The sequence below is a fragment of the Scardinius erythrophthalmus genome (genome assembly GCF_964197995.2).
Source record: "Scardinius erythrophthalmus genome assembly, chromosome: 1".
Lineage (NCBI taxonomy): Eukaryota > Metazoa > Chordata > Actinopteri > Cypriniformes > Leuciscidae > Scardinius > Scardinius erythrophthalmus.
Genome location: NC_138221.1, coordinates 6,200,429 through 6,219,256, shown reverse-complemented (window position 1 = coordinate 6,219,256; position 18,828 = coordinate 6,200,429). Strand labels below are relative to the sequence as shown.

The window sequence follows — 18,828 nt, the reverse complement described above, 5'->3', positions numbered from 1 at the left end:
GATGTAGTGCTAACTGTGTTAAGAGTTTTGGAAAATTGTTAAAAGTATTGAAAAATCTGTCATAGCAATCGTAAAAAAAAACTATAGCAGTACTTCTTTTAATAAACACAAAACACTGGAGAACACATTGTGCAATGCAAGACAAAGAACTGAATAAACTGAGTGCTATATATAAACAGGCAAACAAAGGGAGCTAAATGAAACACAGGTGAACTTAATTAGTGACTAACAGACTATCATGGTTAACTTGTAGCTCAACATGAGTTCCTATAAGAACAGTCAAAAGGAACATTCTCTCAACCCCAGGTCAGGACTGCACACGGATTAAGTGTTGTAGTATTTTTGTGACTGCAATATTCAGGCTCCACACGGATTGAGGACAACTTTTCAGCTGTACGGTAGTGCACCTTTGCTGTTTTAGGCTGGTTTTGTTTTTGTTTTCTCCATTCCATTTTCTCCATCAACTGACTTGATTTAGTACAACTAAAAAAGTTTAAGCAAAAGTATAGATATTGTCTTTTATTTTACCTGTCCTTGTGAAAAATATCAGACATCAACTTTATATTTAATATTAAATAACATGTAGGCATTATTATTATTATTATTATTTATTATTATTATTATTATTATTGTACTTTCAAGATACTACAGGTACACATCCAATACCAATAAGCTAATTTTTTATTTTATTATTTTCACAAGGGTACATAGCAATTAAAAAATTATAGAGTTTTCTAGACAGCAACATGGTGTCGGCCCACGTCTGGTACACCTGGATTACACGCGGCCCAGATGTGGGCCGGATCTGGTTGCTGTCTGGGTTCTTTTATGGTTTTCCGTTGCAAACTAATCTGGTTGTGCTATTTTTACCTAATGCAACTTCCATTCTCAAAGCTCCCTGCAACAAAGCTTTGACCTTTTATCAAAAATATTCCGTTCTTAAACCAAATGGCATGATTTCACTGAATCCACTTTTCATTGTAGGCTTTAAAGATCAACATGGAGAAAATCATCCTAATATTCCCTCTGATATTGCTGGTGCTGCATATACAAGGAGGAGAGTTCCACAAGGAGGAGTGTTTGCCTGCCGAAGCTCCACAGCCGGAAGTCGTGGAGTTCGACAACACCATCTATGCCACTTGTGAAGTAACTCCCAGCCCCAATTTGCCACGTAACCAGCCAAAGATCTTTGGGCAAATCCTCTTCAAGCAGGTCTTCCCCAATGGAGATTTAGAAGTGAAAATCAACCTCCGTGGTTTGCCTGCCATCGATCGTCAAGAGCGTGCCATGCACATCCATCAGTATGGAGACCTCAGTCAAGGCTGCATCACTGTTGGTCCTCATTATAATCCAAACGGCGTTGACCACCCTCATCATCCTGGAGACCTGGGCAACTTTGCTTCTGAGAAAGGAGTTATAAGGCAGTTCCTGACGCTTCCAGACGCCAAGCTCTTTGGGCCTTATTCCATTCTGGGACGTGCGGTGGCGGTTCATGAGAAGGAGGATGATCTGGGAATGGGTTCAGATGAGGAGAGTAAACTCAGTGGGAATGCTGGACCGATAATTGCTCTCGGTGTGATTGGTATTACTACTCCAAGTCTGTGGCAGAAGACTGAAGTGCCCCCCAAGAAACCATGTGGAGGAAGGCACTGAGAGTCAAAGATGAGGGAGTCGGATATGGTGGAAGGGCAGATTCAAATGGGATAATCATGATTTTCCTTGTGTATTCTTTGTATGTGTCCTACATTAAAGTATATTTCAGAACCTGAACATTCCCATGTTTTTTTTCTTGGTCTTTTCAGAGGCTTTTTGGCCAAAGCTTCCAATAGTAAATGCACTCTTAAAAATAAATGTAGGGTGAATGCAGGCAAAGTGGGCCGTTTAGTTTGATTTACTGTGCTCAATGGGTTAACACTTTCAGAGCATGACAATGGTCTTTAATTATAGATGCACTATTTCTTTAAATGATACAATGGTTTAGGTTGATGCAATATGGCACTGGAGGGTGTGGCTAGATCTCAAGGGAGGACACCTTTATTGTTCAAGGTAGACATAACCTCTGACATAAGATTTTATTTTTGAAATTATAAGGTTTCTCACTAAATGTCAACAAATGGGTATATTAATCTGACAGTTTGTTACTACAGTTAACCGGGAATCAAAATGCAAAAAAATGTCTTGGTTTTCTTGTAAGGTGTTTAAAGCTAAAGTATGTAAGATTTTTGTAATAAAATTACCAAAAATCACTTGCAAAGTGTGATATATTTCCTGCAGTTGTGTACTTCCAGTATCCCAAAATTTCCCAAAGATTTTTAGTTTCAGAGAGATTCCAATTTTAAATCAAAGCTGCAAGCAGCTTTTATCGGGGTTCAAACATTTAAAGCCTTTAAGCACAAATGCATAAAAAGACATTAAGTTTTATTTGGCAACCATTTAACCACTGACGTCATACATGGAAAAGACCATTTCCAGCCAATTTAACATAGGAAATATATGGTTTTCAAAGCTTTTTTTAACAGTTATAGCGCCACCTATGGTCCGATCTCCATAAAATTTTACATGCTTGTTTACAATGTTATTTCACATATGCTCGCCAATTTTCATTAAGTTCTGAGTTTTTGTTTAGGATTTATAGGCTTTCGAGTGAATTTTGCCACGCCCATTTTCTAAATGACCGTGTTATAACCGTCCAAATGCAAAAGTTTTAGCACTTTGTGCTTTAACCCCTAATAATGGCTCGTCCATGTTCACTTGTCGCCTGTCAATGACATAATATCCGCGTTATCCCTGGTTTCCGCTCGTACTGCCATAGTAACCATGGCGACAACTGCGTTACGTCTAGCGGCACGCTCATGGAGTTGTTTCATTCAAACATTATGGACCATGGCAAGCAGACTTTGGGACAAAAGGAGAACTAAAACGAGGATCAATATCGGCGTGGTGTTTTCAAGATGCCGCAAACTTTGACTTGACAGAGACGTCTTGCATGTACTTTATTAGACAGTTGAGCAAATGTTCAAAACCCGCATGGTGTTATCTGTTCTGACACACATTGTTAAAGCACACTTTTACACTGAATGTTTGCTGCTTCAATCCAGATGAGTACGTTGTTAGGCTATTGACTGTATGTAGGGTGACCACCCGTCCCGCATTGCGTTGTACTGCACAGCATTTTCACCCCTTGTCCTGCACGTCGCATATTGAGAAAATGTCCCGCATTTTCATCAGTCTGTCGGTTTTTAATAATCATATTAAGAAAACGTGCATGCTTTCTTTTGCCTTTTTAAGAAAGCATTTTCTTTATTATTTTTGCGGCATAGTTTTTCACCTATATTTAACAGCGCTTCCTCAGAAGTAGGCTACAAATACAACCGCCTTCTTTTAAATCCTATCCAATGGTTGAAAGTAAAGGAGTAAACACGGTCACTAGTACGTTTTGACGGCTGTCAATCAAAATGTGGAGCGGTGATTCGTTCCATGTGTTCCCTGTCAGAAAACAAATGGATAATTCGATTTTAATTGGACTTGGTCAGAACTGTTTCAAAAATAGTTATCTGCATGATGCTGCTGCCTTTGGGCTCAGTGATGTTGAATTTAAATGACATGTCAAATTAAGACATGTAATGTTACATTGTGATATAATGGTGTTTTCTGGAAGGGACTAAAGAACAAAGCATTTTTATCAGCTGAAAGGCAGAATACAAATGTTTTTTTTTTTTTTTATGAAGTTAGATAAGCATTAAATAACAGTTTCAGGTTATGTTTTAGTGTTGGTAACATGTCCAACATTGTCCCACACAAACGTATAATCGTCCCACATTTGGTTTGTTTGATGTGGTCACCCTACTGTATAGGGTAAATTTAGCATAGGGTGAACTTTTTGAATCTTGCTCCTGACAAATAACCCAAATTACAAAAAAGACTAAAACTAATAAAAACTAAACTAAAACTAAGCATTTTCAAAAAATAAAAACTAAACTAGCAAACCCACTTTAAAAACTAATTAAAGCCCATGTTGCAGTTTTTTTATTTTTTTTATTAATATAACCTTGTATGAAAATACCATATGAAAAGTAAATGCAGGATTAAAAATAGTTTTGCAAGACATAAGGGCACAAATTTAATAGAAATCGTGACTGTTTCCTTGACCGTGTTGAAAAAACGCTTTTTTTCACCATCGCGTCATATGGCATCACCTGAGGTAGTCGTTTGGCTCTGCGTTCGCTCAGTGCAGAGATAGGTTGGTATTCAGTTGGAGCGGTCATGATTCAGTGTGTTTTCTGTGCTTATTGTATTTCAATGAATCATCGTCGTGGTAAATGATTGTGAATTATGGCCTGTCAGGACATCGAGTCCACAGGTTTCCGAATAAGAAAAAGGACGGTGCAATCTTCCGTGCTAGTGTGCGTTTTGTGCCGGGTAAGAGACGGGACTTCACTTCTGCTTCTGCTTTGAAAAACGCGGTAGTGTGTAGCGTTCACTATAGACCGAATGATTATAATCCCGGCGATATGTGCACACTGTCCCGGCTCCTTCATCGGGTCGCCCGGTCCGCCGTCGGCATGTGGTTCGGCCGCCAGTGGGAAACATGACGCTCACGGATCCGTCAGAGATCACTTATTGTACATCTGTTTTACAAAATGTGCCTTGTCTTAATTTAATTCATTAACATATCCTACATAAACTTGTAATGTGATGCATTTATGTGTTTGTTATTACTCTGCAGCCGACACTATTATTATTATTATTATTATTATTATTAATAATATTATGTTCTATAATTCATTTTCAATCTGTACAAACCGACTTTAATGTTTGTGTTGGGTGTTTCTACATATAAAGTTGTTATACAGTAAGACAGTTGTGATTGTGATCATTTTTTTTATTCATTGTCACCAAATGGGTCAATTCAAAGCCTTTATAAAGTCCCTCTTCCTCTGGAAACTGTCTCCTAATGGCTGACACACACAACACATGCAAGTATGGGTCTAAGTACTAGCTTTGCTATTGCCTGATACATGATGATGATAATCTGTACAGTATTGTGATCTGAGCATAGTGTTACTGTTATACATATCGTCGGCTAACGTGAATACATCTATAAGCTAACACTGTTCTCTCGGCCTGTTCTCCTCACACCACAACTCACCGTTGTTCTGTCTAACCCTGGCCTGTCCAGCTCACTTGGTTTCATATCAGGCTCATAATTATATATGATATCATCATATATATCAATTATATATGAATTATATATATATCATACGAGTAAACATTTAGGCTACAATTCCCCCAGCTTTCTGAGCTGTCATTGCGATCCATTGCTTTCCTATTTGCTAGTTGATTTACTTTGACCGCTCTACCTCATGTTACGTCACTTCAGGTTCGGCGGTTTAAGCGATTTTCAAATGCGGAAGTAAAAATTTCTCACAAAAACGACTCCAGAAGCCTAAATAGTGTTTTATAAGTATATGTTTATATTTAAATCTAGTTCCTACATTATTTTTCTATACATTGGCTTACTGGGTACTCTAACCTGCAACATAGACTTTAAAACTAAACTGAATTTGAAAACAAAAAGTCAAAACGAAATAAAAATAAAAACTATAATAACCCTGACATAGACGGATGTAGTGCTAACTAACCGTGTTAAGAGTTTTGGAAAATTGTTAAAAGTATTGAAAAATCTGTCATAGCAATCGTAAAAAAAAAAACTATAGCAGTACTTCTTTTAATAAACACAAAACACTGGAGAACACATTGTGCAATGCAAGACAAAGAACTGAATAAACTGAGTGCTATATTTAAACAGGCAAACAAAGGGAGCTAAATGAAACACAGGTGAACTTAATTAGTGACTAACAGACTATCATGGTTAACTTGTAGCTCAACATGAGTTCCTATAAGAGCAGCCAAAAGGAACATTCTCTCAACCCCAGGTCAGGACTGCACACGGATTAAGTGTTGTAGTATTTTTGTGACTGCAATATTCAGGCTCCACACGGATTGAGGACAACTTTTCAGCTGTACGGTAGTGCACCTTTGCTGTTTTAGGCTGGTTTTGTTTTTGTTTTCTCCATTCCATTTTCTCCATCAACTGACTTGATTTAGTACAACTAAAAAATGTTTAAGCAAAAGTATAGATATTATCTTTTATTTTACCTGTCCTTGTGAAAAATATCAGACATCAACTGTATATTTAATATTAAATAACATGTAGGCATTATTATTATTATTTATTATTTATTATTATTATAATTATTATTGTACTTTCAAGATACTACAGGTACACATCCAATACCAATAAGCTAATTTTTTATTTTATTATTTTCACAAGGGTACATAGCAATTAAAAAATTATAGAGTTTTCTAGACAGCAACATGGTGTCGGCCCACGTCTGGTACACCTGGATTACACACGGCCCAGATGTGGGCCGGATCTGGTTGCTGTCTGGGTTCTTTTATGGTTTTCCGTTGCAAACTAATCTGGTTGTGCTATTTTTACCTAATGCAACTTCCATTCTCAAAGCTCCCTGCAACAAAGCTTTGACCTTTTATCAAAAATATTCCGTTCTTAAACCAAATGGCATGATTTCACTGAATCCACTTTTCATTGTAGGCTTTAAAGATCAACATGGAGAAAATCATCCTAATATTCCCTCTGATATTGCTGGTGCTGCATATACAAGGAGGAGAGTTCCACAAGGAGGAGTGTTTGCCTGCCGAAGCTCCACAGCCGGAAGTCGTGGAGTTCGACAACACCATCTATGCCACTTGTGAAGTAACTCCCAGCCCCAATTTGCCACGTAACCAGCCAAAGATCTTTGGGCAAATCCTCTTCAAGCAGGTCTTCCCCAATGGAGATTTAGAAGTGAAAATCAACCTCCGTGGTTTGCCTGCCATCGATCGTCAAGAGCGTGCCATGCACATCCATCAGTATGGAGACCTCAGTCAAAGCAGCATCACTGTTGGTCCTCATTATAATCCAAACGGCGTTGACCACCCTCATCATCCTGGAGACCTGGGCAACTTTGCTTCCGAGAAAGGAGTTATAAGGCAGTTCCTGACGCTTCCAGACGCCAAGCTCTTTGGGCCTTATTCCATTCTGGGACGTGCGGTGGCGGTTCATGAGAAGGAGGATGATCTGGGAATGGGTTCAGATGAGGAGAGTAAACTCAGTGGGAATGCTGGACCGATAATTGCTCTCGGTGTGATTGGTATTACTACTCCAAGTCTGTGGCAGAAGACTGAAGTACCCCCCAAGAAACCATGTGGAGGAAGGCACTGAGAGTCAAAGATGAGGGAGTCGGATATGGTGGAAGGGCAGATTCAAATGGGATAATCATGATTTTCCTTGTGTATTCTTTGTATGTGTCCTACATTAAAGTATATTTCAGAACCTGAACATTCCCATGTTTTTTTTCTTGGTCTTTTCAGAGGCTTTTTGGCCAAAGCTTCCAATAGTAAATGCACTCTTAAAAATAAATGTAGGGTGAATGCAGGCAAAGTGGGCCGTTTAGTTTGATTTACTGTGCTCAATGGGTTAACACTTTCTGAGCATGACAATGGTCTTTAATTATAGATGCACTATTTCTTTAAATGATACAATGGTTTAGGTTGATGCAATATGACACTGGAGGGTGTGGCTAGATCTCAAGGGAGGACACCTTTATTGTTCAAGGTAGACATAACCTCTGACATAAGATTTTATTTTTGAAATTATAAGGTTTCTCACTAAATGTCAACAAATGGGTATATTATTCTGACAGTTTGTTACTACAGTTAACCGGGAATCAAAATGCAAAAAAATGTCTTGGTTTTCTTGTAAGGTGTTTAAAGCTAAAGTATGTAAGATTTTTGTAATAAAATTACCAAAAATCACTTGCAAAGTGTGACATATTTCCTGCAGTTGTGTACTTCCAGTATCCCAAAATTTCCCAAAGATTTTTAGTTTCAGAGAGATTCCAATTTTAAATCAAAGCTGCAAGCAGCTTTTATCGGGGTTCAAACATTTAAAGCCTTTAAGCACAAATGCATAAAAAGACATTAAGTTTTATTTGGCAACCATTTAACCACTGACGTCATACATGGAAAAGACCATTTCCAGCCAATTTAACATAGGAAATATATGGTTTTCAAAGCTTTTTTTAACAGTTATAGCGCCACCTATGGTCCGATCTCCATAAAATTTTACATGCTTGTTTACAATGTTATTTCACATATGCTCGCCAATTTTCATTAAGTTCTGAGTTTTTGTTTAGGATTTATAGGCTTTCGAGTGAATTTTGCCACGCCCATTTTCTAAATGACCGTGTTATAACCGTCCAAATGCAAAAGTTTTAGCACTTTGTGCTTTAACCCCTAATAATGGCTCGTCCATGTTCACTTGTCGCCTGTCAATGACATAATATCCGCGTTATCCCTGGTTTCCGCTCGTACTGCCATAGTAACCATGGCGACAACTGCGTTACGTCTAGCGGCACGCTCATGGAGTTGTTTCATTCAAACATTATGGACCATGGCAAGCAGACTTTGGGACAAAAGGAGAACTAAAACGAGGATCAATATCGGCGTGGTGTTTTCAAGATGCCGCAAACTTTGACTTGACAGAGACGTCTTGCATGTACTTTATTAGACAGTTGAGCAAATGTTCAAAACCCGCATGGTGTTATCTGTTCTGACACACATTGTTAAAGCACACTTTTACACAGAATGTTTGCTGCTTCAATCCAGATGAGTACGTTGTTAGGCTATTGACTGTATGTAGGGTGACCACCCGTCCCGCATTGCGTTGTACTGCACAGCATTTTCACCCCTTGTCCTGCACGTCGCATATTGAGAAAATGTCCCGCATTTTCATCAGTCTGTCGGTTTTTAATAATCATATTAAGAAAACGTGCATGCTTTCTTTTGCCTTTTTAAGAAAGCATTTTCTTTATTATTTTTGCGGCGTAGTTTTTCACCTATATTTAACAGCGCTTCCTCAGAAGTAGGCTACAAATACAACCGCCTTCTTTTAAATCCTATCCAATGGTTGAAAGTAAAGGAGTAAACACGGTCACTAGTACGTTTTGACGGCTGTCAATCAAAATGTGGAGCGGTGATTCGTTCCATGTGTTCCCTGTCAGAAAACAAATGGATAATTCGATTTTAATTGGACTTGTTCAGAACTGTTTCAAAAATAGTTATCTGCATGATGCTGCTGCCTTTGGGCTCAGTGATGTTGAATTTAAATGACATGTCAAATTAAGACATGTAATGTTACATTGTGATATAATGGTGTTTTCTGGAAGGGACTAAAGAACAAAGCATTTTTATCAGCTGAAAGGCAGAATACAAATGTTTTTTTTTTATTAAGTTAGATAAGCATTAAATAACCGTTTCAGGTTATGTTTTAGTGTTGGTAACATGTCCAACATTGTCCCACACAAACGTATAATCGTCCCACATTTGGTTTGTTTGATGTGGTCACCCTACTGTATAGGGTAAATTTAGCATAGGGTGAACTTTTTGAATCTTACTCCTGACAAATAACCCATATTACAAAAAAAGACTAAAACTAACACTAAAACTAATAAAAACTAAACTAAAACTAAGCATTTTCAAAAAATAAAAAATAAAAAATAAACTAGCAAACCCACTTTAAAAACTAATTAAAGCCCATGTTGCAGGTTTTTTTTTTTTTTGGTATTAATATAACCTTGTATGAAAATACCATATGAAAAGTAAATGCAGGATTAAAAATAGTTTTGCAAGACATAAGGGCACAAATTTAATAGAAAACGTGACTGTTTCCTTGACCGTGTTGAAAAATCCTTTTTTCAAAAATCCACTTTTTTTCACCATCGCGTCATATGGCATCACCTGAGGTAGTCGTTTGGATCTGCGTTCGCTCAGTGCAGAGATAGGTTGGTATTCAGTTGGAGCGGTCATGATTCAGTGTGTTTTCTGTGCTTATTGTATTTCAATTAATCATCGTCGTGGTAAATGATTGTGAATTATGGCCTGTCAGGACATCGAGTCCACAGGTTTCCGAATAAGAAAAAGGACGGTGCAATCTTCCGTGCCAGTGTGCGTTTTGTGCCGGGTAAGAGACGGGACTTCACTTCTGCTTCTGCTTTGAAAAACGCGGTAGTGTGTAGCGTTCACTATAGACCGAATGATTATAATCCCGGCAATATGTGCACACTGTCCCGGCTCCATCGGGTCGCCCGGTCCGCCGTCGGCATGTGGTTCGGCCGCCAGTGGGAAACATGACGCTCACAGATCCGTCAGAGATCACTTATTGTACATCTGCTTTACAAAATGTGCCTTGTCTTAATTTAATTCATTAACATATCCTACATAAACTTGTTGTCACATGCCTGTCCTGTCTTGTGCTACACATGGGTGTTTTGTTATTTATTAAGTTATGTTTTCCCCCTCGTGGGTTTTGTTTTATGTTTAGTATTTCTTTTATAATAAATATCAATTATCCTGCACATGAGTCCTCACACCTTTTTGCATTCACACAACCGTGACAGAACGAACCGACCATCTGAGGACTCAGCAGAAGAAATGGGCATCTTCCTTTTCCCATCTCCCTGCCCCTCCGCTCAACAAGTGGACCAACGTGGCAAACTCCTTTCCCTTCAACAAGGCAATGCCAGCATAAAGGAGTTTGCTCACCAGTTTGTGGTTGTAGCGGAGGGGCTCAACATCAGCGACGCAGAGCTCAAGGACATTTTTAACACCAGCCTTAATATGCCTGTGCCTGCCTGGGAGATGGGAATGCTGGGGATATTGTCATTCTGGCAGTTTGTGGGGTACATTTACCATCACGGATGGGAGGGTGGTCTTCCACCCCTTGGCCCACCTCCCATTTACCTCACAAACTCCCAAGTCCCCAGTCCTCCGATGACCCCTTCGGGGAGAGGGAGGAGGAAGACATGCTCCAGCCCATCTGCCACCTATCCTGAGGTGGAGGAAGGGGCGACAGAGGACCCGACTCCGGTGGTCCCGAGACGGAGGAGGAGAAGGAAGACCTCCTCCATGACTGTTCCGGTGGTCCCTGTTCCGGTGGTCCCGAGTCCGGTGGCTCCTAACACGGAGACCATCCCGGAGGTGACTGCCGTCCCTGACACACTGCCCAGGCGTCTTGCTCTGCCCGCGCCGCCCAGGCGTCATGCTCTACAGGCCCCGCCCGAGCTGCTCGCACTGCCTGCACCACCCCAGCGATCCGTCACGTCTGCCCAGCCAGAGACTGTTCACGTCACGTCTGCCCAGCCAGAGACTGTTCACGTCACGTCTGCCCAGCCAGAAACTGTTCACGTCACGTCTGCCCAGCCAGAGACTGTTCACGTCACGTCTGCCCAGCCAGAGACTGTTCACGTCACGTCTGCCCAGCCAGAGACTGTTCACGTCACGTCTGCCCAGCCAGAGACTGTTCACATCACGTCTGCCGAGCCTGTGTCTTCGGACAAGATGGCTGTCACAGAGACTGTTCACGTCACGTCTGCCGGGCCTGTGTCTTCGGACAAGATGGCCGCCACAGAGCCTGTTCACGTCACGCCTTCCGAGCCTGTGTCTTCGGACAAGATGGCCGCCGCCGAGCCTGTTCACGTCACGTTTGCCGAACCTGTGTCTTCGGACAAGATGGTCGCCGCCGAGCCTGTTCACGTCACACCTGCCGAGCCTGTGTCTTCGGACAAGATGGCCGCCGCCGAGCCTGTCCACGTCACGCCTGCTGAGCCTGTGTCTCCTGACAAGATGGCCGCCGTCGAGCCTGTGTCTGTTCCTGAGCCTGAGCCGGTGGTGTCTGTTCCTGAGCTTGAGCCGGTGGTGTCTGTTCCTGAGCCTGAGCCGGTGGTGTCTGTTCCTGAGCCGGTGGTGTCTGTTCCTGAGCCTGAGCCGTGGCTGCCAGTGGTGTCTGTTCCAGTTCCTGAGCCGGTGGTGTCTGTTCCAGTTCCTGAGCTGGTGGTGTCTGTTCCTGAACCTGAGCCGGTGGTGTCTGTTCCAGTACCTGAGCCGGTGGTGTCTGTTCCAGTTCCTGAGCCGGTGGTGTCTGTTCCAGTTCCTGAGCCGGTGGTGTCTGTTCCTGAACCTGAGCGGTGGGATCTGTTCATGAGCTGGTGGTGTCTGTTCCAGTTCCTGAGCCGGTATCTGTTCCTGTGCCCTGGCCCCCCGAGGGGTCGTCTCCGCCCTGGCCCCCCGAGGGGTCGTCTCCGCCGTGGCCGCCCGAGGGGTCTTCTCCGCCGTGGCCGCCCGAGGGGTCTTCTCCGCCGTGGCCGCCCGAGGGGTCTTCTCCGCCGTGGCCGCCCGAGGGGTCTTCTCCGCCCGATGGACTGTTTGCTCTGCCGTGGCCGCCCGAGGGGTCGTCTCCGCCCGATGGACTGTTTGCTCTGCCGTGGCCGCCCGAGGGGTCGTCTCCGCCCGATGGACTGTTTGCTCTGCCGTGGCCGCCCGAGGGGTTGTCTCCATGTTAGGAGCCACCGGACTCTGGACCACCGGAACAGGGACCACCGGAACAGGGACCACCGGAACAGGGACCACCGGAACAGTCATGGAGGAGGTCTTCCTTCTCCTCCTCCGTCTCGGGACCACCGGAGTCGGGTCCTCTGTCGCCCCTTCCTCCACCTCAGGATAGGTGGCAGATGGGCTGGAGCATGTCTTCCTCCTCCCTCTCCCCGGAGGGGTCATCGGAGGACTGGGGACTTGGGAGTTTGTGAGGTAAATGGGAGGTGGGCCAAGGGGTGGAATAACTCAAACAATAATCAGATAACAAGGGGGAGGGATCAGACAATGACATGAGCACATGGCCCAAAATAACAAAACACCCATGTGTCACACAAGACAGGACAGGCATGTGACACTTGTAATGTAATGCATTTATGTGTTTGTTATTAGTCTGCAGCCGACACTATTATTATTATTATTATAAATATAATATATTATGTTCTATAATTCATTTTCAATCTGTACAAACCGACTTTAATGTTTGTGTTGGCTGTTTCTACATATAAAGTTGTTATACAGTAAGACAGTTGTGATTGTGATCATTTTTTTTATTCATTGTCACCAAATGGGTCAATTCAAAGCCTTTATAAAGTCGATCTTCCTCTGGAAACTGTCTCCTAATGGCTGACACACACAACACATGCAAGTATGGGTCTAAGTACTAGCTTTGCTATTGCCTGATACATGATGATGATAATCTGTACAGTATTGTGATCTGAGCATAGTGTTACTGTTATACATATCGTCGGCTAACGTGAATACATCTATAAGCTAACACTGTTCTCTCGGCCTGTTCTCCTCACACCACAACTCACCGTTGTTCTGTCTAACCCTGGCCTGTCCAGCTCACTTGGTTTCATATCAGGCTCATAATTATATATGATATCATCATATATATCAATTATATATGAATTATATTAGGGGTGTAACGGTACACAAAAATCACGGTTCGGTACGTACCTCGGTTTTAAAGTCACGGTTCGGTTTATTTTCGGTACAGTAAGGGAAAGGAATGCAAACATTAAACTGCAGGTTGTTTATTACTATAAACTTTTTTTAACAAGTTGTTTACACTTTTTTAAACACTTTAATAAAATATAATAAAATAGATATAAAATAAAAAAAGAATAAGAAATAAAATACTGCTGCAAAGTTCTCCACTAAATAAAATACTCTCAGTCTCAAACCAATATACCAATACCAACAAATATATTAATGTATTATTATTTTTCAATAATCAATCAACATAATCAATTTAAGATTTTTTTTTTCCACTTTTTTAATAATTATCAAAATAAAATATAGTCCAAAGCTATAGTACAAAGCTATAGTACAAAGCTATTATTACCAGAGCATGTGATCAGAGCAGGTCATTTTACCATTGTTGCCACCATGACTATACCAGCTCAGCAAACAGAAATCTAAGTTACTACTGAGAAATTTCTCCTTATTTGAGCGGACTTTGCTTTTCCAGTGCGTGATCGGTACATGATTGGAGTGTTTGGGCCGTTAACGACAGAGCAGAACGCGCAGCGCAAACACGGACTCGAACATTGAGCAGAGAGCGCAGCGGGTCGTCGACACACACACACACACATGCCCCACGGAACGGAGAGTGCGGCGGCGCACACGAAGCGGAAAAGCTTTTTTCCGCCCTGCAGTCTATTTCATTGTTACAGTGACGACGGGTAAAACACGGGTAAAACCAGAGAATGTCTAATAGGAAAAAACATTAGAATCAGCTGCAGGGCGGGATTTGCGCTGAACGCGGAGACTTCCGCCACTTAATATGTTCGTGTGGAAACACGAAAATGTACCTATGTTCCCACACAAAATATTGCATTCAGTCATTCGGTACACACGTGCACCGAACCGAAAGCCCTGTACCGAAACGGTTCGGTACGAATACACGTACCATTACACCCCTAAATTATATATATATCATACGAGTAAACATTTAGGCTACAATTCCCCCAGCTTTCTGAGCTGTCATTGCGATCCATTGCTTTCCTATTTGCTAGTTGATTTACTTTGACCGCTCTACCTCATGTTACGTCACTTCAGGTTTGGCGGTTTAAGCGATTTTCAAATGCGGAAGTAAAAATTTCTCACAAAAACGACTCCAGAAGCCTAAATAGCGTTTTATAAGTATATGTTTATATTTAAATCTAGTTCCAACATTATTTTTCTATACATTGGCTTACTGGGTACTCTAACCTGCAACATAGACTTTAGTTCACCCAAAAATGAAAATTCTGTCAGTAATTACTCACCCTCATGTTGTTCCAACCATGTAAGTCTTTCGTTCATCTTCGGAACACAAATTAAGATATTTTTGATGAAATCTGACAGAATTCTGACTCTTCCATAGGCTTCCAGTGTGACCGAAACTCACCGGCCCAGAATAGTTATTAAAAACATCGTTAAAATAGTCCAAGTGACTCCAGTGGCTCAATCTTAAGTATATCAAGCGACGAGAATACTTTTTGTGCGCAAAAACAAACAAAAATACCGACTTTATTCCACTATTCAATTCCTTCTCTCTGGGCCTCGTAGTGTTTTTGCGTAGCGCGTCTGTGTTACACGTCACCACGTAGGCTCACAATTGGCCGAAGAAGGTCATGTGTGTGTTGCGTGATGACGTGCAACACAGACGCGCTACGCAAAAACACTACGAGGCCCAGAGAGAAGGAATTGAATAGTGGAATAAAGTCGGTATTTTTGTTTGTTTTTGCGCACAAAAAGTATTCTCGTCGCTTGATATACTTAAGATTGAGCCACTGGAGTCACTTGGACTATTTTAACGATGTTTTAATAACTATTCTGGGCCGGTGAGTTTCGGTCACACTGGAAGCCTATGGAAGAGTCAGAATTCTGTCAGATTTCATCAAAAATATCTTAATTTGTGTTCCGAAGATGAACGAAAGACTTACATGGTTGGAACAACATGACGGTGAGTAATTACTGACAGAATTTTCATTTTTGGGTGAACTAACCCTTTAACAGGTTAAAACTAAACTGAATTTGAAAACAAAAAGTCAAAACGAAATAAAAATAAAAACTAATGAAAAATGCAAAACTATAATAACCCTAACATAGACGGATGTAGTGCTAACTGTGTTAAGAGTTTTGGAAAATTGTTAAAAGTATTGAAAAATCTGTCATAGCAATCGTAAAAAAAAACTATAGCAGTACTTCTTTTAATAAACACAAAACACTGGAGAACACATTGTGCAATGCAAGACAAAGAACTGAATAAACTGAGTGCTATATATAAACAGGCAAACAAAGGGAGCTAAATGAAACACAGGTGAACTTAATTAGTGACTAACTGACTATCATGGTTAACTTGTAGCTCAACATGAGTTCCTATAAGAGCAGCCAAAAGGAACATTCTCTCAACCCCAGGTCAGGACTGCACACGGATTAAGTGTTGTAGTATTTTTGTGACTGCAATATTCAGGCTCCACACGGATTGAGGACAACTTTTCAGCTGTACGGTAGTGCACCTTTGTTGTTTTAGGCTTGTTTTGTTTTTGTTTTCTCCATTCCATTTTCTCCATCAACTGACTTGATTTAGTACAACTAAAAAAGTTTAAGCAAAAGTATAGATTTTGTCTTTTATTTTACCTGTCCTTGTGAAAAATATCAGACATCAACTTTATATCTAATATTGAATAACATGTAGGCTACAACAGATCAAATTAAGTGTACTTTAAAGCACAACAAAAAGATTTTCAAAACATAATGTACTTTAAAGTAAAACTCTTAGTTTGGCATTACTTTTTTTTTAAAGTGTACATGTACTTAATGTCACTCCTGCCAGCAGAAGCCCTATCATGACCACCAGAGGGCACTTCTCCCTAGACCTTTTCCATTTCCATAAACCTTTGCCTGGACTCATTTTAGTGTGATTACATCCACCTGTATGTCATTGGTTTGTATTATAGGAACTTTGGCTGGCAGGTGTGACGCTTATGGAAGTGTACGTGTGTACACTTAAGTGGCTTTTTATAATTCATCAGTGCTATTATCTGCAAGTTATTATTATTATTATTATTATTATTATTATTATACTTTCAAGATACTACAGGTACACATCCAATACCAATAAGCTAATTTTTAATTTTATTATTTTCACAAGGGTACATAGCAATTCAAAAATTATAGAGTTTTCTAGACCGCAACATGGTGTCGGCCCACATCTGGTACACATGGATTACACACGGCCCAGATGTGGGCTGGATCTGGTTGCTGTCTGGGTTCTTGTATGGTTTTTCCATTGCAAACTAATCTGGTTGTGCTATTTTTACCTAATGCAACTTCCATTCTCAAAGCTCCCTGCAACAAAGCTTTGACCTTTTATCAAAAATATTACGTTCTTAAACCAAATGGCATGATTTCACTGAATCCACTTTTCATTGTAGGCTTTAAAGATCAACATGGAGAAAATCATCCTAATGTTCCCTCTGATATTGCTGGTGCTGCATATACAAGGAGGAGAGTTCCACAAGGAGGAGTGTTTGCCTGCCGAAGCTCCACAGCCGGAAGTCGTGGAGTTCGACAACACCATCTATGCCACTTGTGAAGTAACTCCCAGCCCCAATTTGCCACGTAACCAGCCAAAGATCTTCGGGCAAATCCTCTTCAAGCAGGTCTTCCCCAATGGAGATTTAGAAGTGAAAATCAACCTCCGTGGTTTGCCTGCCATCGATCGTCAAGAGCGTGCCATGCACATCCATCAGTATGGGGACCTCAGTCAAGGCTGCATCACTGTTGGTCCTCATTATAATCCAAACGGCGTTGACCACCCTCATCATCCTGGAGACCTGGGCAACTTTGCTTCCGAGAAAGGAGTTATAAGGCAGTTCCTGACGCTTCCAGACGCCAAGCTCTTTGGGCCTTATTCCATTCTGGGACGTGCGGTGGCGGTTCATGAGAAGGAGGATGATCTGGGAATGGGTTCAGATGAGGAGAGTAAACTCAGTGGGAATGCTGGACCGATAATTGCTCTCGGTGTGATTGGTATTACTACTCCAAGTCTGTGGCAGAAGACTGAAGTGCCCCCCAAGAAACCATGTGGAGGAAGGCACTGAGAGTCAACGATGAGGGAGTCGGATATGGTGGAAGGGCAGATTCAAATGGGATAATCATGATTTTCCTTGTGTATTCTTTGTATGTGTCCTACATTAAAGTATATTTCAGAACCTGAACATTCCCATGTTTTTTTTCTTGGTCATTTCAGAGGCTTTTTGGCCAAAGCTTCCAATAGTAAATGCACTCTTAAAAATAAATGTAGGGTGAATGCAGGCAAAGTGGGCTGTTTAGTTTGATTTACTGTGCTCAATGGGTTAACACTTTCAGAGAATGACAATGGCCTTTAATTAAAGATACACTATTTCTTTAAATGATACAATGGTTTAGGTTGATGCAATATGACACTGGAGGGTGTGGCTAGATCTCAAGGGAGGACACCTTTATTGTTCAAGGTAGACATAACCTCTGACGTAAGATTTTATTTTCGAAATTATAAGGTTTCTCGCTAAATGTCAACAAATGGGTATATTATTCTGACAGTTTACTACAGTTAACAGGGACTCAAAATGCAAAAAAATGTCTTGGTTTTCTTGTAAGGTGTTTAAAGCTAGAATATGTATGATTTTTGTAATAAAATAACCAAAAATCACTTGCAAAGTGTGATATATTTCCTGCAGTTGTGTACTTCCAGTATCCCAAAAGTTCCCAAAGATTTTTAATTTCAGAGAAATTCCAATTTTAAATCAAAGCTGCAAGCAGCATTTATCGGGGTTCAAGCATTTAAGGCCTTTAAGCACAAATGCATAAAAAGACTAAGTTTTATTTGACAACCATTTAACCACTGACGTCATACATGGAAAAGACCATTTCCAGCCAATTTAACATAGGAAATATATGGTTTTCAAAGCTTTTTTAACAGTTATAGTGCCACCTATGGTCCGATCTCCATAAAATTGTGCATGCTTGTTTACAATGTTATTTCACATATGTTTACCAATTTTCATTAAGTTCTGAGTTTTTGTTTAGGATTTACAGGCTTTCGAGTGAATTTTGCCACGCCCATTTTCTAAATGACCGTGTTATAGCTGTCCAAATGCAAAAGTTTTAGCACTTCGTGCTTTAACCCGTAATAATGACTCGTCCATGTTCACTTGTCGCCTGTCAATGACATAATATCCGCGTTATCCCTGGTTTCTGCTCGTACTGCCATAGTAACCATGGCGACAACTGCGTTACGTCTAGCGGCACGTTCATGGAGTTGTTTCATTCAAACATTATGGACCATGGCAAGCAGACTTT

General features: G+C 41.0%; 3 protein-coding genes across 11 annotated transcripts; all 3 read left to right on the top strand.

Moving 5' to 3' along the window:
* Nucleotides 1-212: 212 nt before the first annotated feature.
* Nucleotides 213-1,774, top strand: LOC308704649 (extracellular superoxide dismutase [Cu-Zn]-like). 2 transcript variants are annotated; one of them, XM_081389098.1, is made up of 2 exons: nt 213-393; nt 985-1,774. In XM_081389098.1, the coding sequence occupies exon 2, from the start codon at nt 1,000-1,002 to the stop codon at nt 1,651-1,653; it is 654 nt and encodes a 217-aa protein (XP_081245224.1). In that variant the 5' UTR covers nt 213-393; nt 985-999; the 3' UTR covers nt 1,654-1,774. The 2 variants fall into 2 exon arrangements, with proteins under 2 accessions (XP_081245224.1, XP_081245225.1); XM_081389099.1 differs by having other exon boundaries at nt 224-398; nt 985-1,768.
* Nucleotides 1,775-5,829: 4,055 nt separating this feature from the next.
* LOC308692216 (extracellular superoxide dismutase [Cu-Zn]-like) lies at nt 5,830-7,400 on the top strand. Of its 2 annotated transcripts, none has more exons than XM_081368032.1 (2): nt 5,830-5,936; nt 6,617-7,400. In XM_081368032.1, exon 2 carries the CDS (start codon nt 6,632-6,634, stop codon nt 7,283-7,285), a length of 654 nt encoding a protein of 217 aa, XP_081224158.1. In that variant the 5' UTR covers nt 5,830-5,936; nt 6,617-6,631; the 3' UTR covers nt 7,286-7,400. The 2 variants fall into 2 exon arrangements, with proteins under 2 accessions (XP_081224158.1, XP_081224157.1); XM_081368031.1 differs by having other exon boundaries at nt 5,830-6,023.
* Nucleotides 7,401-15,793: 8,393 nt separating this feature from the next.
* LOC308690554 (extracellular superoxide dismutase [Cu-Zn]-like) lies at nt 15,794-17,720 on the top strand. Of its 7 annotated transcripts, none has more exons than XM_081365096.1 (2): nt 15,794-15,987; nt 16,920-17,720. In XM_081365096.1, the coding sequence occupies exon 2, from the start codon at nt 16,935-16,937 to the stop codon at nt 17,586-17,588; it is 654 nt and encodes a 217-aa protein (XP_081221222.1). In that variant the 5' UTR covers nt 15,794-15,987; nt 16,920-16,934; the 3' UTR covers nt 17,589-17,720. The 7 variants fall into 7 exon arrangements, with proteins under 7 accessions (XP_081221222.1, XP_081221224.1, XP_081221223.1 ...); XM_081365098.1 differs by having other exon boundaries at nt 15,794-15,900; nt 16,920-17,703; XM_081365097.1 differs by having other exon boundaries at nt 15,794-15,992; nt 16,920-17,703.
* The last annotated feature ends 1,108 nt before the right edge of the window (nt 17,721-18,828 follow it).